At 44.7% G+C, this 23662-nt stretch overlaps 2 protein-coding genes across 8 annotated transcripts in view; both read left to right on the top strand.

The window, feature by feature from the left end:
- LOC137594442 (UPF0606 protein KIAA1549L-like) overlaps positions 1-23662 on the top strand; it is a 75257-nt gene that overhangs the window by 40363 nt on the left and 11232 nt on the right. For 2 of the 7 annotated variants that reach the window (XM_068313913.1, XM_068313906.1), the window contains 10 exons: positions 529-653; positions 1507-1727; positions 2988-3120; positions 3794-4035; positions 4247-4418; positions 4570-4667; positions 5256-5419; positions 5495-5649; positions 5750-5826; positions 6328-9236. In XM_068313913.1, coding sequence (XP_068170014.1) covers positions 529-653; positions 1507-1727; positions 2988-3120; positions 3794-4035; positions 4247-4418; positions 4570-4667; positions 5256-5419; positions 5495-5649; positions 5750-5782 — 1343 coding nt within the window. In that variant the 3' untranslated portion in view covers positions 5783-5826; positions 6328-9236. Of the gene's footprint in view, positions 1-528; positions 654-1506; positions 1728-2987; positions 3121-3793; positions 4036-4246; positions 4419-4569; positions 4668-5255; positions 5420-5494; positions 5650-5749; positions 5827-6327; positions 9237-22240; positions 22676-23662 lie in introns of those variants that run through there. The other 5 variants (XM_068313907.1, XM_068313912.1, XM_068313911.1 and 2 more) reach the window with 5 other exon arrangements.
- LOC137593716 (sperm flagellar protein 1-like) lies at positions 13497-15125 on the top strand. Its single transcript, XM_068312653.1, has 2 exons — positions 13497-13616; positions 14373-15125. Exons 1-2 carry the CDS (start codon positions 13497-13499, stop codon positions 15087-15089), a joined length of 837 nt encoding a protein of 278 aa, XP_068168754.1. The 3' UTR covers positions 15090-15125.

Raw genomic sequence — 23662 nt, 5'->3', positions numbered from 1 at the left:
TAAAAGTCGCCCCGGGCGACAGTTACTGCAAAACGACGGTGGTTTGAGATGCTCCGTGGAATGTTATTTTATTCCAGCAATTCTAAAAGTGTATTTTACCGCAAGCAAATCAACGCACTCCGTTCCAACGCTGCTCCCGTCTGATCGTGGGGACGTCGATGTATTGTGACGGCAGCAGGAACGGCCTTATGGGAGCTGCAGGTGTGTTTGGTGTGTACACGGTATCCCAGCAGCCCCTGCTGCTCATGACGCCACCTGTCCTGAAGGTGGGCGTGCGGTTTTTGGAGCGGTCTATACGTCTTGTCACGTATTTAAATAAATGTATTCTGTCTGCGTTCAGTCAGTTTAAGGTTAAATCAGTAATTAAATCGCTTAACTGTCATAATTAACTTAATGTGAAAGCTGCTCCCCCACCAGAGAAGCCGCTCAAATCTGTGACAGTAATTATCTTCAGTCTCTGACTGTCTCTCCCTCTGGCCTTCTTCTTCCTCCTCTTCTTCCTCCTCTTCTTCCTCCTCTTCTTCACAGATCCATATGAAGACCACTCAGGTTCTCTTCGTCTCATCACCATCAAACCCATGACGGCCCAACCGACCTACTCCTACCCGTCCTCCTCATCCCACAGCCAAGACTCGGTGGTTCTGAACGGGGACGTGAGTCTGCATGCACACACACACACACACACACACACACACACACACACGTCTCCACACCCAGAATCGCCACTCTGAACTCCAGTATATGAAATATAGTGATCCCTAAGTGGTTATTATGATTGATGTAACTTCAGATCCACCCAAAACGCTTCAAATACTTTAATAATTAATAATCTTCCAGTCCCAAAAACAGACTCCACTTTTTTTTTTTTTTTACTTGGATAAACAATCACCGTGTTTGCCGTGGCGAGTGTGTTCGATGCTAAGGGTTTATTAAATTAAATTTGTGTGCCTGTGGCGCGTATTCTGCCGCTCGAATGATGATGCGATAAAGATTAGCTTTTTGTTGAACAGCTGCAATGTTTATAAAGGGTTAACCCTCATCTCCGGTACTCCAGCACTGCCTTCATTTGGTTCCAGAGTAAAAAATTTGCATAAAAATGATCTCAAAAACATCCCATAAATGAATGTTTACATAGTTTGATAGAATGAGTTGGTGCCATTAGAGGTGGAGTTATTGGTTCTAGACCCACTTCCTGCTGCAGCATCACAGTATTCCCTTATTCCAACTCGACCTCTCTGCACCACTGCAGCCGAGACAGCGGCGCACGTAGGACCGATGATAAATCATCCTCCAATCCGATGAGGTGGAGGCAAAAAAAATTCCCTCAGGGACTCTCCGGTTTTCCAGTTCATCTGCAAGTGATTGATGCACACGAGCAGAAAATATCATGTTTAGGGCGCGACACGGTTGTCTGATTATCCAGACGTAGGAACGCTCGGCTTGAACGCTTTGGAACCCGAGGAGACAGAAATGCTCCAGTTCAATTCTCCAACGGTTTGTTTGCAGGCGAACCACGTCGGGTTGAAGCAGAAGTCCGACATTGAACACTACAGGAATAAACTGCGTCAGAAGGCCCGCAAAAAGGGCTACGGAGAGTTCTCTTTGTCGGAGACCGGCAGCCACGGTTACAGCCACCGTGATGCAAGGCACGGTCGGCATGACAACGGGGTCAAGGAGCCGATGACCGCCGAGGAGAAGAGGGCTTCGTTTGCGGGATGTCACAAGAGGTACGGGGAGTCTTCCTCCTTCAATCTGACCGCTGTGGTCTTACCCCACCGGTCCTGGGTGGGGCAGGCGGAAACGAGCCGCTTCACTTTATTACCCCTCTTTATGTACGATTAATGGTTTCCATCTCGTCCCCGGCTAATCGGCCTCGTTGCTCTTAACTGCGCTGCAGATGTTCAAACCAGTCAGAAGAAGCTGTTCTATGTTTGTTAGACGGCTCCCATTAAGCAATGAAATGATTTTATGATTATTTAGTGTTCAATCAGTTGTAATGAATTCCTACTTAATTTCCTTTCCCACCAAGAATTTGCATCTACCCCGAATGTGTAGCTGCAAAGCGCCGTTCCTAGGCAACGCTTCAGGAGTGAGCGAAGGCTGATTTTGGGTCAGCACATTTAATTTTTCACAGTCCATACAGACAACTGTTTGTTTGGCTCCTCGTTCCCACTCGCTCAGTTGGTACATTCAACCTTCGCACTTTGCACAAATCCGGAAGGCGAGAACGTAGAACTCAGGCCCCGCTGTCTGGTTCCGTTTGCAGCCATTCTGAGATTTTAGCAGAACAAGTTGGTTTATTACTGGATCTGAAGGCAAAAAAAAAACAAGTCGTCAGCATCCAGGTGAAAGCACGTTTCAGTGAGTCGTGACCTAATAAATGTGAGCTTCTGTGTTTCGCTCTTCGCTGTTTCCGTTTGCTTCAGAGAGCGGACGCTGAGCGCTTCAGATTGTCTCATCACAGAAAAACTGGTGAAGGCAAACAAATCCAACGAGGGGCAGACGAGAATCAGAAAACCCAAAAGCAGACAGCGAAGACCTGACATCATGGGGGGTGGGGCTCAACCGGGTGGGGGGGGTACTTCACTTATTATACTGCATTATACTACTGAGTACAATATCAGCATCAGGTAGAGCAAACCAGGTGGAAAGACGATTGTTTCAGTCGTTGCGCTTTTACCTGAGTTTTGTCTCACAGGCATTAATCTTAGAAACACTTCCTTGTCTGTTTTGGTGCTGCGTCTGTAAACGTTGACTCAATGAAAAGAAGAATAAGATTATTCATCCACATCCTCCGTCCTGACTGAACGGATGTTTTCTTTTTGTCACTTTTGATGGGCAGGCGGATAAAAAGATAAGAGAACTTTTTTGACCGTCAGACCAGACAGTAAACTACACCCTGTGTGTAGTTTACTGTCATTGGTGGGATGTTTGCTGGGGGTGCGGCTACAGCGTTTAAAGCACCTGTTCTGTCACCTGTCCGTCAGGTACTCGCATCCACGGGAGCCCACTTACTGGAGCCGGCAGTCCCTGAGCAGCCCGAGCCCGGTGGAGACGGAGATGGACCTGCTGGTCCTGAGGGAGAGGTCCAGGAGGGGCATCAGGAACAACGGCTATGACGTGAGCATCTGGACCTTCTTAATACCGTAACGCAGCTCTGGAGCTTTAGTCCGAACCGGTCCCGTTATGGTTGTCGGTGTAAAACCACTTCACTCCTTCATCTCCCTGCTTTTCCCCCCGTCGGTGCTCCAAGCCCACCCCTCAGAGGTTTAGCCAAAACACCTTTCATAAAGCTGCTGCAGACAGGAGAATTAAGACGAGGACCGGATGAATTCTGGAGAAGAGAGGGAGAAAGAGAGAGAGAGAGAGAGAGAGGATGAAAAGATGGATTTTACCAGCAGCGAGAGATGGAGAAGGAGAGGGAGATAAAATGGGAAGCGATGGAGTGAAATGTCTCCATGCTGCTGCAGCAGCTCCCTCGCTGAATGTCAATGACTGTGAATACGATTACAGCCTGTTCATGGATTCAGACGGAGGCCTGATAGCGGTTAATAACCTTGGATGCAAACTGCTTGATGCTGCATGAGGAGATCTTTTTTTTTTCTAGAACAGTGTAATCGGTGCTTTTTCCTCCACCCGTCGACATGTTTCCGTGTGTGAGCGACACACCGATGCTCTTCAAACCCACAGAATCCAGATCTGATGATTCCCATCGAACAAAAAGCTGCCGCCGTCGCTCTTGACCGTCATGACTCGGGGGTTCTCGCCCTCCTGACTCGGTTCTGTCCTGCAGGGAGAACCGGAACCGTTTGAGGAGACCAACGTGGACCGTCTGATGAGCTCTCTGGGCTTCAGAGGCGGCTCCACCAGCACCGGGAACGGCAGCTTGGGGGTGAAAGCTCACCGCGGCTCCGACTCCTCCACACTCAGCTCTCAGCCATCCATTGACGAGGTCCGCACGCAGATGCACATGTTGCTAGGCAACGCCTTCAGCCTGGCACCTCCGGACCACGACCCCCCTTCTCCTCCAACCAAGTAAATTTATATTTTTCACATTTTATTTGTTGAAGCATCTGTATATTTTTCAGCTCTTGTGTAGGAACGGAGGACGGATGCGTCGTGTAACGTCCCAGAGTACATCCCACTCCAAGCTGCTTCTCAAAAAAGCGGCGGCGACGTTTCCGAACTTGAACATTAAAGTAGTTCTGTGTTCGTCCGCTAACTTCTTCTGGTTTTTCGTCATCAGCCGCCGCCACCACCACCACCACCACCACGCCCACAGGGCCTACAACCCCTCCCACACCAGCCACTACAGCGATGGGGTGACCAGCGCTCCGGGCACCATGAACCACCCCTGCGGAGGCAGGCAGAGGAGCACGGGCTACGAGGATGTGCACCAGTGCAGCCTCCCCAAACCGGTACCAGAGGGCATTATGGGGGCTGTTTAGCAGCTGAATGATCATTGTGACTTTTGCTAAAAGGCACTAAAACAGTAGAGCAACATTACAGCCAATTATTAATCCAGGTGTGATTTTATGTGTCACTAAATCACACCTGTGGCTCCTGCAGGGCTTCCGGTTCACCCAACTTCCTGATATGGGCATCGGATCTCCTCCACCACTGATCCCCTCAAGACCAGTTCCACTGCCTGGGACCTCCCTACGACGGTAACACACACACACACACACACACACACACACACACACACACACACACACACACACACACACACACACACACACACACAGGGGTTGACGTTCCAATCGTGTTCACGTTGCGTTCACAATGACATTCAGATCAAATGTTGACACTTAAAATCGTCCCGGAAGGTCTCGTCAGCCAATCACAATGCAGCATTAGGGTTAGCCACCAAATCTGATCCAATGTGGAGGACCAAGACAGGAAGGAGCTACGAGATGCTGATGAGCGTCACGTGATCCGGCTTCATTTGAATGCTGTGGCCGTGTGCTTCCTGTTGCCGGGCGCTTCAGCACTGCAGAGCCGCCGACCTTCCAGCTGTTGTGTGGAGAGGCGTGTCTGCCCCCTACTGGCCGAACGCAGAACTAAGATGAACAGGAACACAAACAGGGTCATATCTCTAAAAGGTCAAGCTTAAATAGATGGGAAAGATGCTGTGATGGTCGTCATGGAGACAGTGCTTCGTTAGTTTCAACCTCTGCATCAGGTGAAGGGCTGAGCTGCTGTGTTGTAAACGTCCTGTTTGTTTGTTTGTTTGTTTGTGTGATTACTTCCAGGCTAACGTCTATCCTCCCCTCCACTGACAGTTCCACCCCCGACGTGAGTCTGAAGCCTCGCGTGTCGGAGGCCTCGGAGCAGCACAACGGCGCCCCCTACCTGCCGCTGTCCCGAACCCCCTTCCCCGCCGTCACCGTCGACCAGTCCGTCGCCACCTACTCAGGTGGGACAGCGGCGCCGTCAGACGAGGTACAGGTGAGCGTCAGCCGTTGGCTAATGGCGTGTTTGCGTCTGGCAGGAAACCCAATCACGGCGGTCTACGCCATATCCGCCAACCGCCCGGGGTACTCGGACTACTTCGTCATGTCGCCGCCGTCCTCCTACCGGAGCCCGTCCTGGATGTCCTACCCACCCGAGCCGGAGGACCTGCCGCGCCAGTGGAGCGACGCGCCGGTCAGACACACACACACACACACACACACACACACACACACACACAGCGTCTCTGTGTTCCTGTGTGTGAAGACGTTCTTCTGTTCTGTTGGCTCCACAGCAGAACTCTCGTCACCTGGAAACCATCTGCTGAGGTCATGTGACGGCGGCCCCGGGGAGGAAGCAGCCTGACGCTCGGTGGGTCACTTCCTCTTCCTGTAGCGCTGCCTGTTGAGGGAATCGGGGGGCGTTTAACTTTTGAACCTCGTCTGCCGTTCTTGCTTTAAGTCGCTGTAAAGTCTGCACATATTTAAATAAGAAGCCCCGCCCCCTTAAAACCCCCCAGGGTGGCGTTTCTCACCGCGTTGCTGCACCTCTTCCTTTTTTTTCAGCATTTGATTCGTGTCTGTTCACTTCAATATGGGGGGAGCTCCCTTATACTAAAATGGTCTCCTTCCTTCCTTCCTTCCTTCCTTCCTTCCTTCCTTCCTTCCTTCCTTCCTTCCTTCCTTCCTTCCTTCCTTCCTTCCTTCCTTCCTTCCTTCCTTCCTTTTTCCTCCCTCCCTCCCTCCTTCTTTCCCTCCTTCCTTCCTTCCTTCCTTCCTTTTTCCTCCCTCCCTCCTTCTTTCCCTCCTTCCTTCCTTCCTTCCTTCCTTCCTCCCTCCCTCCCTCCCTCCCTCCTTCCTCCCTTCCTTCCAGGTTTCTATGGATGGGCAGACGACCACCACCTTCCTGAAACCTCCCCTCCTTCTCTTGTGGCCGGGCCCTTCCTCCTGTCTGATTCCTCATCCCCGATGGACCTTACATTACCCCCCCCCGCCCTGCCCCCCCTGCTGGCCTGGTTTCCATCTATCCTCTTCCTTCTGTTCTCATTTGCAGCTCAAAGCCTTCCTCATCCTCCAGAGCTCCTCTTCGTCCGGTGGAATCTTCGGTCTGCGTTCAGCCATGCTTGTCTCTCCTCCTTATCTTCTCTCTACTCCTGGGGGGGGGGGTCGGCTCTCTCCGGCACCTCCACACCTTTTGTTACTCCTTCTCTGTGGGCTACTCCACCGGCCCCTCCAACTGCTGAACTGTGTGGGGGCAGGACGGGGCGACAAACCGGGCCGTCCCCTCCTATCTGCCCCAGCAGTCACCACACACTACCTGCCATCTGCCCAGCAGACGATGGCACAAAGCGCTGCGTTGCCAGTTTGGTAGCGCCCCAGCCAGGGGCAGTAGTCGCCCCCTCTGAGCTGGACCATCCTGGACTTTACCCCTGAAGTCCACCGTGAAGCCAGGAAAGCTGGACTGACTTAAAAACTGTGCTTTTTTCTTTTTCTTTTCTTTTTTTGACAAATCCAGATTCCTACGTAAACCTACACCTGATTAATGTGTGTAATTTTAAACTTCAGTGAGAAAAGAAAACAAACCTCCAGTCTTGAGCTGTCTGACTTTCAGTTTTTTGAATATTTGTGTGCTTTTGTCATTTCTTTTTTGTGCGTTGATTATTATCAATGGTGACTGTACAAAAAAAAAAAAAAAAAAAGGCGTAGTGAGTGTTTATGTTTCACTCACCTTATTTCAAGGCAAAAAAGAAATACGACATCCTTCAAAAGGGAGAAAGCTTAGTTGTCTGTGGTTCCGATGGCATTTCAGTACTTTAAAAAAAAAAAAAAAGAAGAATTAATCCATCTGCTTTTTGTTCCTTCATTGGATTAAGCAATGAAAACAGGAAGTAGTCTGTGTGTGTTCTGTCTCTCATCTGGTCACGAAGCGTCTCGTCTGCTAACCGTTGGACGGACCCGGGTCACATTTAGCTCATGAAAAAAAAAATCCTGTTTTGTAGCTCGGGCAGGGTTTCGTCGTTTCACGATGGAAACATTTACATGGATCTGAGCTTATTTTTAATTGTGTGATAACTTGGGTCTGTTGCAGTTCATGTGAACACACCAGTAAGTTTGGAAAAAAGTTCCTTTACTTGAAAGATGCCTACTGTAGTCTACTGTATTAGGAAAGTTGACTTTGGTTCTTCTGATGAATTTTGGGTCTCTGGACTGTGATGCGGGTCGAGACTTGGCGAGTTGAGCCACGTTTGTCAAATAACGGTTCGGTGCATTGTTGTAAATAGGAGATGATTTAACAAAGAGATTTATGCAAGTACGACGAGAGGGTAGGGGGGGACGCTTGACGTCGTTCTGACGCCATTTTCCGTTCAGTTTCTCTGCATTTATAACGAAACTCCATGACTTTCTGGATGATGCACACATTTCTGCATCGTCTGGTTCATTTAGTACCAACGGAAGAAGAAAAATAACACTTTCATTTCACTGAAGGAACAGCTGGAGTGTTTAAAGCAACGTATATTCAAGAGGGAGTCTAGAGTACTAAGGTTTGATTAAAGCTAACAGCCATAAGAGTTTAAATAATGCAATTTTTTTGGTACAAGTAATTTCACAGTCTGAATTATATTTACCCTCATTTTCTCTGAGGAGAATGGAGACACACTTTATTTAACACTCCTCATTATTTAGATGGTACTAAAGGAGATTATAGCCATATAACGTCACCAAGTGGACATAAAACAGCAAGGAAATACGGAGTTAAAAGTGTCAAACGATGCCAAATGGGAGCGTATTCAAGTGGAAATGAAACTGCAGAGACGTAGAAATGTAAAGCTAGGCGTGTAAGTATAGTTGTACATGAAATGAGCACTTTTATGAAGAGCCCAATCTTTGTAAGAAAAGAGCAGAATCAATGCAAAAACACTGTTATATAGCATGAAATAACTCAGATTGTAAAAATGGACAAAACCATACAGAAATGCTTTTACGTGTAAATGCGTAGTCGGAATTTTTAAATAACGTTCTAAAAAGACTTTTCCAGACCCTGAACTGACGCAGGATGAGGATTTTGGGGGGTTTTAGGTCGGGGATTGACCCTCTGAGAGCCCAAATCTTTGAAATGTGGACATTTTTATTTTCTGGAAGGGCTTTGTCTTCTTAATTCAGAAAAGGTTGAATTTGAAAGGGAAAATGAGATGGTTCTATGTGCATCAAATGTCCTCCATTTAATAATCACAGTCTGTGAAATGAGAAGATCTGGAAAGTAGAACGGATGAGAAGTTCTTGTTTGTAAAGGTGGAATAAAGTCAGATGTGGATATTTAAAAAAAAGAAGAAGAAGCGGAACCGGAGTTCAGAATCATTCTCATGAATTGAGTCCTGGTCAGCCGTTATGTTTTGAATCATACTCAGTGTATAAAAGCATTACTGGTAGAAGAGAGGACGTCTCTCCTTTTATTTGACGCCATGTTTAAGGCCGGGGTGGGTGGGTTTCGCTTTTAAGGCGGTAACTTTTAAACGGAGACTTGATGCTACGCTATAAAGTTGATGTGTAACGTCTGTGCTTTACGCCGGTGGCGGAGAGACGCTTTTATTGACGACGGAACGACTGTCAGTAGTTTTTCTCTGCCGCTTGAGCCACGTCATGATGCTGTGGCGTCATGGTGGCGCTGATGATGTCACGCTGTCGTCTCCTGGGTGTCGGTGGGGTCGCTGTGACGACAACATCGAATGCTGTTGGATGTAGTTATGCAGAAAACTTTTTGGTGAATTTAAACAATAAAGACAAATCGCAAACCTCGGCTCTGGTGATTTTATGATCTTGGTTTTGCTTTTTCTGTGCAGCAACAGATGATCATAAAGATCCAGGTTCTGGTTCTGTGAAGCACGTCTGATGGAAAGTCTACTAGCAGAAAAAAGGTTTGGCAACACCTGAACAAATAAAACTTATCAGAATAAATTCAATAATACATTTCGGAATGAAATATTTAGTTTGCTTTTATTCCTATATTTTTGAATGAAAGAGCATCTCTCTAGGACTCATTTGCTATTTATATTTTGATGCAGGTGGGGGCGCTGTTGCCTCAGGTTCAAATCCACCTTCTCTGTGAGTTGTTTGAATGTTGGAGTGGTGGAATGGTTGGTTGGTGATGGATGGAAAGTTCTAAACTACTTCTTCCTAAAGTTCACTCCCCTGTGCAATTATACCATTAAAAACATCCCACAGCAGAAGATCAGAAATTTGAACTAAGAAATCACCGGGAAGGGAGACAAGCATTCAGCTGAAGGAGGACAATTGGAAAATTACCGTAGCTAATTTGTCTGGTTCAACTAAAGGACAATTAGATTGCAGAACTGATGAGTCTTCTGAAGGCAAGCCAGCCTAAAGTATCTACATCATTACCAGCAGCAGACAACAAGGCATTGTCTGTCCAACAGGACACGCCAGATAATCCTAAAATAGACTGAACTCAGTGGAAACAGCACAAAAAAAAACAAAAAAAATCCAGCTTTGAAAACAGTAACACAAAACGTTCAGCGCATAGCAGGAGATACAGCAGATACCAGGTTGTCTGGTCAAATCTCAAGAGATATGCTAACAAAATGGTTGGAGAACAACTACAAATGGAACAAAGAAGAAGTGAAGACTTATTTATGGATCAAAGACGTAGCATCCAAAGACACTTCAGCGATGGAGTGACGGCTGGAGCCGTTGTAAAACTACCACCACCCAGAACAAATGCATTCACTCAAAGTCCAAAAAGCAATATGCGCTGCTGGAACTTAGACCTGATCACATCCCAAGGGTGGCAGAGGACCTGGAATCTGATTGGTCCATGTTCCGTGCTGCTATTGCTGATGCGGCTGCACGTTCATAGCTGTTAAATGTTCTGCGGTGATCAGTGGCTCGCCGCCAGCCTTTACTGATGAGTAGGGCTAATCAGCACCGCAATTAGTGCGGCTTTGAGTTCATCTTTGCGAGTTTTAATCTGTGCCGTCTATTCCGATGGCGCTGAGGACGCAATGGATAGTGTGAGAAGAAGGGAACATGACGGACTGGACTCGAACAGGGAATATCCTGCCTTTGTGGCGTGCAGGTGTCCATTATGTTTGGAACAGCTAATCCTCCGCCGTGATGTTGTACTCGACTAAATCCTGTCAGGATTCTCCCAGAACAGCAACTTTTGGCCAGTGTGTGTAATCTCTGCAAATCCAAAAAAAAAAAAGAAAGAAAGAAAGAAAGAAAGAAAGGCATTAAAAGAGCAGGCACTCAGCTGAACAGGAGAGAGATGGGAGGTAGACGGCTGGAGGAAGAGAGAGACAGCGGGGACTGTTTAGCCAGTGTTAATTAAGTTGGACGGGCTCTTCAGGGAACCATTATGGATGTCGTACTTGCTAATAAGAAAAGGAAGACACTGTAATGGCAGTTTTATGTAGAGGAGTGGATGGGAAAGAGGGAACTCGATGAGCAGTTCAGGAATCAAAGTGATGGTTTTAAACCAATAATGTTTATAGGATCCGAGACTGACAAACGGCTGCTGGCTGACGGACTGGACCTGGTGATGGTGGATTGTTTCATTCGGTCAATAAAAGTTGACACAACCCACAGAGAAATTATGTTTGCCTGAGAAACTACTTTGCTGCTGTGCATAAAATCCATTTGTAGGAGACACAGTCATTGTGTCACTGAAAGACTTTAAGAAGATAACTCTAATGAAGTCATTCTATATTAGCTGGGAGCCAATAAATTTCTAGGACAAAGCTGTGAAGAAGGGATGAAAATCGAGTGACTAACGGGCATCAGTGAGACCGTATATCAAGAGGTATTATGGGAAGGGTGGACCATTGTATGTCGATTGGCCTTCCTATAAAAATACAAAAATTTTCGTATGTCATTATAGTTGATCTTATTGCAAACCAAGACAAATTCTTTATGGCGTTTGTGTAATTTAAGTATACTGACACCAGATCCAGTACCCTGTTTGGTTCATTTTTCATTTGGATAGCTAATTCTGACGATTGTTACACAAGCATAGCATTAGATCTATTTAGGGGTTCCTCAAATGCTGACATTGCAGGTACAGGAGTCCACCACTAGATGGCACTGTGAGATCATGCCTGTGGAAAAATAAAACCTGCACCACCGACACTGCTGCCACAGAGAAAAACTATTCAAACCGCAGTAATGCCAAGACAGATAACATATATGACATGCACTGACATGGGTAAAGACGTGTATGTAAAAGGTGAAGTCCAACGGACAGCATCTGTTCATTAATCAATTTGTAAACCATATGGAGTTGGTTTCGGTGAGGTCATCTGGCACCTCTCAGCCGAGATGATGAACTTTGTCCTCTTCACAACTGAATTCTGCAGAAGGAAAGCCATCGCTCACACGAGTGACAGCACGTTACAGCCAATCCATCCGTTTACGTGACAGCAGCATAAAAACCGTTGCTATTTTCCCATGATACCCTGAGGGAACTCCCTCCACTCCACCTCCTCTCCTCGAACCGCACACATACACATTATCTTTTCATTTGTCACCCCCTCCTTCCTCTCACCTTTCCATCTCTCAACCTATCAATCAGTGCAACACATCGTTTTCTCCTGTCCTATTTTTGCAGCTGTGTCTTCAGCTGGAGGCTCTGACAGCTAGGTGGGGTGTGATCACGTTAATTGGAGTCAATCCATTACCCTTCATCGCCCGCCTGTTTGCCCAGGCACGATCGCACACATGTTCACATGCATTAAAGAGTGCTGCTGTTTGCTGCCCCACCTGTCGGTGTGCAGGACTGTGGAGGCTGAACGGCGTACTTCTATTAGTGCTGTTGCTACCACTGGTGCCAGCTTCAACAGCTGGCGCCAAATCCAAAAATCGGATTTTGGCTGCCAGTCTGAATGCAGCCTAAGCCATCTCACATCAGTGGGTAGCAACAACTTTTACTTGCTTGATGATACTTACTCTATAATCTTTTATGATGATACTGGGCACCGGTGATTTGCCTCAATGCCCAGATCTTCTTTTGAGTTCTTCTATCTTACTCAAGGATCTCCTTCTGCCCCCTAGTTGTACTCTAGTGGGTGCAGCTTACAGTGTATGAAAGAGGGGCAAAATCTGTCCAACCTGGCTGCACTGATCTTCAAGTATGACTTCCTTCTATCTTCAGCTCAGAAGGTTTAACTGTTTGTTTGCCTTGGGTCATTTGTTTCTTGATTTGAGTCTTGTTAGCTTGCATTTGCACTTCAGCCCATCGATACCGTGGTTTCCACAAATTGCTTAATAAATCACAAATTTTCTCCTGGCATGGGATCAGAAAATGGTCCCGTCATGCCTTCTTCAATCTGGTTTACAGACCATTTGTTCAAAGTTTCAACAGTTTCATTTGCTTGTTTTCTTGGGGTTTGGATCCACGTACTGTATATAACACCACTAGATGTTAGTCTTGCAAGAGATAAAAGCAGCTCAGCTAAAACAAGATGGCAGTCAGTAAAAAACACAGGAAGGATGTCACAATTGGCATCACAAGGAATAAAAAAGGGGAAGATATATATAATCTTTCCAACCTGGCTAGTCTGATCTCACCTTCCTCAGGAGTCCACAGCAAATTTTTATTTTTTAATGAAAAAGTCATACTGGGCCAAGGTCCTGGCATATACACATGACTCAAACAGCAAAACATCATCACTGTCTGCTTAAACTAGTTAATCCATGACTTTTTACTGCCTACAACCTTCACATTTTAGGAGAGAAACAATCAGATGACAACTCCAGCACTGTGGTTGGAGCATGACTCAACAACCGCTGCCCTCTCCACCATCAACCCGGGTCTGCCTCAGTCACAGCATCACTTTTTCTAGTAAGAACAGACGTTCATCTCTATTCTTCTGTCCAATTGTTGACGCATGATTGGAAGTTTATAGGGGGCAAGACTTAGTTGAAAGAACAGTGTCCCAACATGAAAGTAGTTTTAAGATCAAAGGATCTTTCATTTGCAGGTACATAAAGGGCTCTATTACTCTACAATTGTGAGTTGCTTTGAGCACAATGGAGCAGAGAAGGAAAGAATTAATCGACCTTTACGTGTGGTTGGACCAGATCCCTTTGTCCCGGCCCAGGAGGAACATCACAAGAGACTTCAGCGATGGAGTGATGGCCGCAGAAGTTGTGAAACACTTCTTTCCAAGGCTTGTTGACCTGTACAATTATACTCCAGCAAACAGCCTAACCCAGAAACACAGTAACTGGGACTGTCTGAACAGAAAGGTGTTTTGCAAACTGAACTTTTGTGTCTCTCAGGAGTTGGTGAACAGGATTGCTCTGAACACTGTAGGAGCGGTAGCGTCATTGCTGATCATCCTCAAGATGAAGATACAAAAAAAGCTTGAGCAAAGTGCAGAAAGAAAACCAAATTCGAGAAACACATACACCAAGGATGAAAGAAGTCCTCAAAGAGAAATTTCACAGGTCGAGAACCACTTGGCCCAAACAGGAGAAGAGAAAAAATATGAACACAGGAGTATTGAAAGTTGCTGTTTGGAAAAACCAGAGATTCACTCTTACAAAGACTTGTCCCCCAAAGCCCAAACACTTCTGTGTCAGAAAGATCAACACATCTTATTTTTACAGAACAGAGACATCCGGTTAGAAAGTCTACTTCAGTTGAAGGACAAGCAGATTGAAATGCTGAAGAATCCTCCAAATACAAACCCGTGTTTGTCAGAGGCACATGCAGGAAACGTGCCACGGCTTGAGCAACTGCCAATCCATAGCTTCCCAAATGGTCAGAAAACAGATTCCCCAGTGAGAACTACAGGAAAAAGTGAGCAGCATTTAGTACCATGTAGAACAAGCATAGGATTGAACCAACGAGTCTCAAAACAGACTGTTGGAAAGTGGTGGAAAACAGATAACACATTGAAGACAACAGACAGACCAATGAGCAAAGAGGAATTGGAGGACTTGCATAAGTGGTTCAATAAAATCCCTCTATCCCAGCCAATAAAGAACATCACAAGAGACTTCAGCGATGGAGTGATGGCTGCAGAAGTTGTAAAACACTTCTTTCCAAAGCTTGTTGACCTGTACAATTATACTCCAACAAATAGCGTAAGCCAGAAACGCAGTAACTGGGACTATTTGAACAGGAAGGTATTTTGCAAGCTGGCGTTTTGTGTCTCTCAGGAGTCGGTCAACCGGATTGCTATGAACACTGTAGGAGCGATAGTGCCGATACTGGTCACCCTCAAGACGAAGGTGCAAAAAAAGCTTGAGCAAAGTGCAGCAATAAAACAGAATTTGAGAAACGTAAACACCAAGAATGAAAGAAGTCCTCAAAGAGAAATTTCCCAGGTGGAGAAGCATTCGGCCCAACCGGGAGAAGAGATGAAAAAATATAAACATAGGAGCATTCAAAATTTCGGTTTGGACAAACCAGAGATTCAGACTTACAAAGACGTTCCCCCCAATGTCAGAACAGTTCTGTGTCAGAAAGATGAAGAGATCTTACAGTTACGGAACAAAGTCATTCATTTGGAATTCATGTGTCAGTTGAAGGGCGAGCATATTGAAATCCTGAAGAATCCTTCAAAGAAAAACACGGCCGTAGTTCCAAGTAACCACTTCCAGGGCAGACATTAACAGGGACATGTAGATACATCTACTAAACCTGCTTCATCCGCTGTTGCGGGTCGCGGGGTGCTGGAGCTTACCCCAGCCGACGGGAGGCGTTAGACAGGGGACACTCTGGGCATGACGCCATTGCACTCCCTGAGCCATACACAGACAAAGATGCACACACACTCTCACACCTACGGGAAATTTGGGACCAGCCAATTAACCTGAAGCGCATGCTTTTGGAGGTGGGAGAAAGCCGAAGAGCCCAGAGAGAACCCACGCAGATACGTAAATACATAGCCTACATCGCTGAGACGTGCGTCTCTTTGCTTTGTCTCTAATTTATTGAATTTAATTAAATCTGTAATACCAAAATCAAGGATTTTCACATTTTTGAGTTTTGTAATGAGCCTCTCTCTTAACACTACATACACATCCCTTGGTGTCAGGAAAAGTCTCCATTAGGTGCCACATACTAGTAGAACAAGAATTGCACGTCCCGGTTTTATCCATGATTAGCACAATGTTTTAATTTCATTCCATCGCTGTCTTTCTTGCATTAGTGCGAGGTACTACTGAGTCCATTTTTTCCAGAAGAAATTTGACAGGTATTGAACCTGTTTCCACCTTCTTCTGGAGTAACAGTTCTGCTTCTTAAGATGCCCTGGTGGGAGAATGGGCTTTCCTTTTTTGTAAAAGCAGATGATTCGGTGTGAGAGGTTTGGGTTCTATCTGATCTCCAGATGTTTTTGTGATTGCGTGGGCATTCAGAATAGCCGCTATCTCGCAAAGTGCAGTCTGAAGACTTTCATCTTCCAAGGTTTTTTCCTTAGTCACTGAATAGAGTGTTTTCTTAATGATTCAAATGAGACGTTCACACACGCTACCGTGATGAAAGCAGTATGGTGGTTTGAAGGTCCTTTTGATACCTTTCTCATGCATTTTCTATTGGATCTTAATAAGATTCAGCTGATTAAGTGCTTCTCTTAGTTCTTGCTCAGATCCCATGAAATTGGTTCCATTGTCTGAAAGGTTTTCCTTTACTTGGCTCCTCCTGTAGATGAATCTGTGAATGGCAGAGATGCAGGAATCTGTAAGAGAGTAGGTCATCTCAAGGTGTACAGTTCTACACACCAAAAACGTGAACAATGCTCCATATCACTTCACCTTCTTAGGGCCACTCTTGACTTCTATGGGTAATCCAAGCATGTGTCAGTGAACGGGTGCTAACCTAGAGTTATTCGCACTGGAGGCAAGTCTGCCATTACAGTATCTATTATCACTGTGGTATGCCACCATCTGAAAGTTGTGCAGTCACAAGTTATTATCCTTGCCAATAAATTGCGGTTTTAAGGATCCAATACTTTGTTTCTTAGCTTAGAGAGCATCTGCTTTTTTCCACAGTCTTCAACCAGGTTGTGACTGTGACTCAAAAGTAGTCTTGAGCAGTGACGATCATTGGGAAGAACTGTAGGATGGCCAGAGCAGATCCTGAAAAATAGGATCCAGCTGGTAGAGTCCACTACTCCTACTATCAGAGTATCTGCTGGGTTGAGATTGGATGCAATGTGACGCCACTGAGATTTCTGTGTGAGATCACGAATGTTAGATGATAGATATGAATGCCATGGTGAGGTACAGTATATGCCAGTTTTTCATCACTCCCAGCAAGTTGTTCTGTGGGCACCATCTTTGCATGTCCTTTCTCAAAAATCATTCATCATCATTCGTTTTCAGCAACATCAATGAGACCGGATCTCATTGTCGTTGGTGGAGTAAAGACGTAGCTGGTGTGTTCTCATAACATTTGCGTTTCTTTTCATTCTTTATCATTGTTTACGTAATGTACATTACATATAATGAATTACAAACAGACAAAGACTGCATGTCTGTTTGTTGATAAAAATGTTGTTTGGGGCTTTTTCACGAGGCTCCATAGAACACATTAAAATTATTGTAGTTATTTTAGATGGGGAAATGTTTTTTGACTGATGTCGTAGAAAAATTCTTTCTACTAAATAAAGAGGCAATCACTAATACTGTAATTTTTATCAAACTTTGGAATGAGTCCACACAAGCAGCAGACTGGTTGAGAGAAGTGAGTGTGAAGAGTATGATGTCAGTGTATGCTTTATACAGATGTGGCATTTTGACCTCTGACACCTATGCAAAATTAAGGAGTTTGGACCTGATCTGAACCTAGCTCTGGAGAAATTATTTACTGTCTTAGAGAACACAGTTAAACACCTGTTAGATTACAGATAATCCAATAGCAAATAATCAATGACGAGTATAGGTGTCCAATTTACGTGAAAGGAAATAATTTCCATGACATCATAAATTGTGTCAACCAGCCATGATGATTAACACAGGAAAACACAATGGTTAACGTATGATTATACAGACAACAAACTTTCACAAGAATGTAATATTTTTCCATCACGCTTATGAGTTGTTTGACTTACAAGTTCAGTCACGGAATGGATTAAACTCGTATCACGAGGTACTATTGTACTTGTCTTTATTACAGAAATTTCCACAACATTGACCACGGGTATGAATGTGTACCTGAATGGTTTGGCTGCGTCCATGTGAGTCCTCTTCCCAACGGATTAAAGACATACTATCCATTTGTGGCACTCTATTTTCGTTGACCATACATTTAGGTTTTCTTGTCCTCAAGTGCCTCTTTTATCTTGTCCCTGAGGCCCCCCAACACTGGCACAATCACTCCTGCAGTTTTTAGTGTAATCTTGTTCACTGAATCCCGAGACACATAAAAGTTCAGTTTGGAAAACACGTTCCTGTTGAGAAAATCCCAGTTACTGCGCTTCTGCTGTGTGCAGTGTGACGGGACGTAGTTGTGCAGGTAAACAAGCTTTGGGAAAAAGTGTTTCACAATTTGTGCAGCCAACACTCCATCACTGAAGTCCCTTGAGATGTTCTTTATTGGCCGGGACAGAGGGATTTCATCAATCCATTTATACAAGTTCTCCAACTCCTCTTTGTTCGTTTGTCCGTCTGTTGTCCTCAGTGTTTTTTCTTTTTGCCGCAACTTTCTGAGTGTCTGTTTTGCGAGTTGTTGGTTCAATGCTATGTTTGTTGTAGATAGTACTGAAGGTTGCAGGTTTCTTTCTGGAGTTGTCAGAGGGGAATCTGTTTTCTGCCCATTTCCGGTGCTCTGTTTTGAGACTTGTTGGTTCAGTTCCATTTTTGTTGTACATGAAACTGAACACTGCTCATTTGTTCCTGAAGTTCTCAGAGGGGAATCTGTTTTCTGTCCATTTCCGACACTCTGTTTTGAGACTTGTTGGTTCGGTTCCATATTTGTAGTACATGAAACTGAACACTGCTCATTTGTTCCTGAGCTTCTTGGATGGGAATCTGTTTTTTGATCATTTGGGAAGCTCTGGATTGGAAGTTGCTCAAGAAGTGGCAAACACAAACTCTGATTTAACTTTGGAGGATTCTTTAGCATGTCAATCTGCTTGTCTTTCAACTGAAGCAGACCTCTTAACCGGATGACTCTGTTCTGCAACAATAAGATGTGTTGATCTTTCTGACACAGAAGTGTTTGGGCTTTGGGGGGCAAATCTTTGTAAGTCTGAATCTGTGGTTTGTCCAAACTGAAATTGTGATTGCTCCTGTGTCCATATTTTTTCTTCTCTCTTCCTGGTTGGGCAAAATGGTTCTCGGCTCGTGAACTTTGTCCGTGACTTCTTTTATTCCTGGTGTATGTGTTTCTCAAATTCTGTTTTCTTGCTGAATTCTGCTCAACCTTTTTTTGTATCTTCATCTTGAGGCTGATCAATATTGGCTCTACCACTCCTGCAGTGTTCAGAGCAATCCTGTTCACCGACTCCTTAGAGACACAAAAGTTCAGCTTGCACAATACCTTTCTGTTCAGACAGTCCCAGTTACTGTGCTTCTGGCTTAAGCTGTTTGTTGGAGTATAATTGTACAGGTCAACGAGCTTTGGAAAGAAGTGTTTCACAACTTCTGCAGCCATCACTCCATCGCTGAAGTCTCTTGTGATGTTCCTCCTGGGCCGGGACAAAGGAATCTGGTCCAACCACACGCAAAGGTCGATCAATTCTTTCCTTCTCTTCTTCTCCATTGTGCTCAAAGCAACTCACATTTGTAGAGTAATAGAGCCCTTTACCTGCAAAATGGGAAAATGAAATATCCTTTCATCTTAAAACTGCTTTCATGTTGGGACAATGTTCTTTCAACTATGCCCCGCCCCCCCCTAAACTTCCAAACGTGCATCAACAATCAGACAGAAAAATAGAGATGAACTTCTGTTGTTACTGTAAAAGTGATGCTGTGACTGAGGTTTCTGCTGACCATGTCTTGTTTTAGCTGAGCTTGTTTGCGATCTACCAGTCAGTGGCGTAACATTAAAAAAAAGACGTCCACCAACCATCCAGCCCATCACTTGGCTGAACAATGTGTAATGAGTTTAAAGAACAGATCACATCAATGTCTTGAATTCTTTCATGTAGTGATTTACAGGGTAATATTTATGAGTGATTTCTAAAAGGAAAACTTCTCTTACCCTATATGGGAATTGTCCTTATATAATTTACAAGGATTCCAGTATGAAACAGTGTGGAATAGTTAACACTCTTTCATGCTCTTCATTTTTTTAAATGAAGAGCGTATATACTATTTTTTAAATGAGTGAAGATTTTTTTCCTACTACTGTTTCTACAGAATTGGATGGATGACACGCCCCCTCGCCTCTGCTACAGCAACAACAGAAAAAAATGTTGATTCAGCTGAATCCGTCCCTGCTTGAAAATTAGCTTTGATCCAGTCCTGAGTGGCAGGTCTGGGCACAGGGGTGGCACACAGAGGACAACCCAAGGAGGGTGGTGTCCCACATGACCTCTTATTTTGAGTGATTGTGTCCTCTCTGAAGGACTGCACATTAAACTGGTGGCCTGTTAGGCAAAACAAGGTTCTATCCTGAACTGTCTGTCTCAACTGTATGTTGAAGTCTGGCTTTTGCAGTTTTGTCAGCAAAGAAAAATGGTGTTGAAAAATAGTTTAATTAAAAATGTTATTTGTGATTATTTCTGTCATACGTAGATCTCAGCCGGTTCAGTGGAAACTAAAACAGCTCACTTTTTGGTGGAAAGTCTGTGTTGTAGTTTCTATTAACTGTCCCAAGATCGCAACTCCAGCACCTTGATTGGAGCATGTCTCAACAACCGCTGCCTTCACCACCGTAAGGCCAGGTCTGCGTCAGTCAAAGCATCACTTTTTCTGGCAAAAACAGAAGTTCATCTCCATGTTTGTGTCTGATTATTGATGCATGTTTGAAAGTTTAAAGTTGGTGCAATGTTGAAAGAACATTGTACTAACATGAAAACTGTTTTAAGATCAAAGGATCTTTCATTTTGCAGATATATAAAAGGCTCCATTACTCTGCAAGTGTAAGTTGCTTTGAGCACAATGGAGAGGAGGACAAGCAAAGAATTGATCGACCTTTACATGTGGTTGGACCAGATTCCTCTGTCCCGGCCCAAGAGGAACATCACAAGAGACTTCAGCGATGGAGTGATGGCCGCAGAAGTTGTGAAACACTTCTTTCCAAAGCTTGTTGACCTGTACAATTATACTCCATCAAACAGCATAAGTCAGAAGTACAGTAACTGGGACTGTCTGAACAGAAAGGTGTTGTGCAAGCTGAACTTTTGTGTCTCTAAGGAGTTGGTGAACAGGATTGCTCTGAACACTGTTGGAGCAGTAGAGCCAATACTGATCACCCTCAAGATGAAGATACAAAAAAAGCTTGAGCAGAATGCAGCAAGAAAACAGAATTTGAGAGACATAAACACCAGGAATGATAGAAGTCCTCAAAGAGAAATTTCACAGGTTGAAAACCATTTTGCCCAACCAGGAGGAGAGATTGAAAAATATGAAGAAACGAGTATTCAAAATTTCCGTTTGGAAAAACCAGAGATTCGGACTTACAAAGACTTGTCCCCCAGTGTCCAAACACTTCTGTGTCAGAAAGATCAACACATCTTATTGTTGCAGAACAGACTCAACCAGTTAGAAGGTCTGCTTCAGTTGAAGGACAAGCAGATTGAAATGCTGAAGAATCCTCCAAAGACAAGCCCGTGTTTCTCAGAGGCACATGCAGAAAACATGCCACTTCTTGAGCAACTTCCAATCCAGAGCTTCCCAAATGGTCAGAAAACAGATTCCCTTCCGAGAACCTCAGGAAGAAACGAGCAGTGTTCAGTTTCATGTACAACAAATATGGAGCTGAACCAACAAGTCTCGAAACAAACCCTTGGAAATTGGCAGAAAACAGATTTCACTCTGATAACTACAGAAAGACTTGGGCTGCTTTCTGTACCATGTACAACAAACATGGGACTGAACCAACAATTTCCAAAACAGACACCTGTAAATTGGCATAAAACTCTGGAAAGAAACTGGCAAAGTACAGTACCGTGTGCAACAAACATGGCATTGAACCAACAACTCCCAAAACAGACCCTCGGAAAGTGGCGGAAAACAGATCAAACAATCAAGGCAACAAACGGAAGAACGAACAATGAGGAGTTGGAGAACTTGTATAAATGGATTGATGAAATCCCTCTGTCCCGGCCATTAAAGAACATCTCAAGGGACTTCAGTGATGGAGTGTTGGCTGCACAAATTGTGAAACACTTTTTCCCAAAGCTTGTTTACCTGCACAACTACGTCCCGTCACACTGCACACAGCAGAAGCGCAGCAACTGGGATTTCCTCAACAGGAACGTGTTTTCCAAACTGAACTTTTGTGTGTCTCGGGATTCAGTGAACAAGATTACACTGAATACGGCAGGAGTGATTGTGCCAGTGTTGGGGGGCCTCAGAGACAAGATAAAAAAGACACTTGAGGACAAGAAAGTCCAAATGTTGGGTCAACAAAAATAGAGTGCCACAAATAGAATTTTTTTAATCCCATAGGAGGAGGACTCATATGGACGCAGCCAAACCATGCCGGCACACACTCATACCTGTGCACACTGCCGTGAATATTTCTGTAATGAAGATGAAGGTGAAGTTGAAGAATACTTTAATTATCCCGAGGGGAAATTATTTACCTTTGCTCAATGCAAATACATTCATTCATCTTCAATACCCGCTTCTTCCACTGTTGCTGGTTGCAGGGTTACCGGAGCCTATCCCAGCGGACTCGGGGCGCAATGCCGGTGCACCACAGAGCCACGTGAAAGACCAGCATCCACCCACACACTCAAACCTGAGGACAATTTGAGACTGGGCAATCCCCTGAAGTGCATGTTTTTGGAGGTGGGAGCTGGGATGTATTGTCTTTTATTTTTCTCTCAGCTTGCTTTGCTGCATCAGAGAATGCAGCAACGTTGATTTGTACTTTTGAGTTAAGAGTGCAAATGAACATGAAGGTTGGGTTATAAGTTTCACTGAAGCAGTTCAGTGAGTGAGAAAAAGTGGCTATCTTCTTTGGTAGTCGTCTCCTGGTAACCATTGCTAAGGAAGCTGGGGATTTGGTATTTATCTCAACATGTGTACCGCTATTTGTAAATGAATCTCTCCAATGAGGGCCAAGTGTACAGAAATGGAAAATCAAAATATTGCAATTGATGCCTTTATATTTTTTTACTCATGAGTTTCAATAAAAAAGTGCTTTCAGCACATAGGACATCACTACAAACTGCTTTACTGCGTGCTTTCCTTCCCAGGCCTCTTTGGAATGTCCAAAGGCCCTCTGACACGACGGAGGGGGAAACCTTGTTGTTGCCTGGGGACTTCTCTGTAGACAAAGGGCAGAAACATAAGCCACTGATCCCAGTCAGCACCCGTAGTGGACACAAACTTGTGGAGCATAGTATTCAGGGTTTTGTTGAGACACTCGAACATTCATCAGTCTGCCGGTGGTAGGGAGTAGTTCGTATTACCTTAGTGCCTAAGATGTAATAAACCTCATTAAATTTGTGGCTCGTACCGCACTGCCCAATTACAGTGCGGTGGAATAGTATGGTACAATCTGGTGTGGAGGATATTCTAGTGGATCTAATTGAATTTGATGAGCAAGCGTAGACAAACTCACATAATGGAGGGGGGCACAGACCATTTAAAATTTCATAGACCATACACAGTGGTCTGAAACCACTTTCAGGAGGTAGTTTCAAATTGCATTTGGACATATTCGTCAGGTCTGAACAGCTCCAAACATACTGATTGGTTTTGACTATCCGTGGCGTCGCTCATCGCAAGCTTCCTGTTTTTGTTCACAATAAAATTAATGTTGCACCTTTCTTGGGCCTCTGCTCCGCTTTTGGGTTCACTAGTTGTGCTTGACGGTTGCGTCCCAACAATTTGTTTGGTCTCCCCAATGCACAAATCACTCCAACTCGTATTACTCACTGACGGGGACGGCATTCACTTCATTGTTCTGTTTGTGTCGTGGCATTTAGTCCTGAGGGTGGACCAGCTTCTGTCTCAGTGTGTTACCAGGTCTGACATGTATGGGAATCTTATGTTTACTGAAAATTCTCTTGAATTTTTCTGAAACACCTGCGATGTAGGGGATGACGACAGGTTTCCATCTG

The sequence above is a fragment of the Antennarius striatus genome, chromosome 4 (assembly GCF_040054535.1).
Source record: "Antennarius striatus isolate MH-2024 chromosome 4, ASM4005453v1, whole genome shotgun sequence".
Taxonomy (NCBI): domain Eukaryota; kingdom Metazoa; phylum Chordata; class Actinopteri; order Lophiiformes; family Antennariidae; genus Antennarius; species Antennarius striatus.
Note: the sequence above shows the minus strand (reverse complement) of the source record. Positions and strands in the feature narration are given on the sequence as shown.

What these genes read in the sequence shown, in the direction of transcription:
- LOC137593716 (XM_068312653.1), top strand. Translation starts at nt 13,497, where the DNA reads ATGGAGCAGAGAAGGAAAGAATTAATCGACCTTTACGTGTGGTTGGAC. An exon ending in GAGTGATGGCCGCAGAAGTT is followed by an intron (nt 13,617 to 14,372) that starts GTGAAACACTTC and finishes AACACATTGAAG; the next exon opens with ACAACAGACAGACCAATGAG.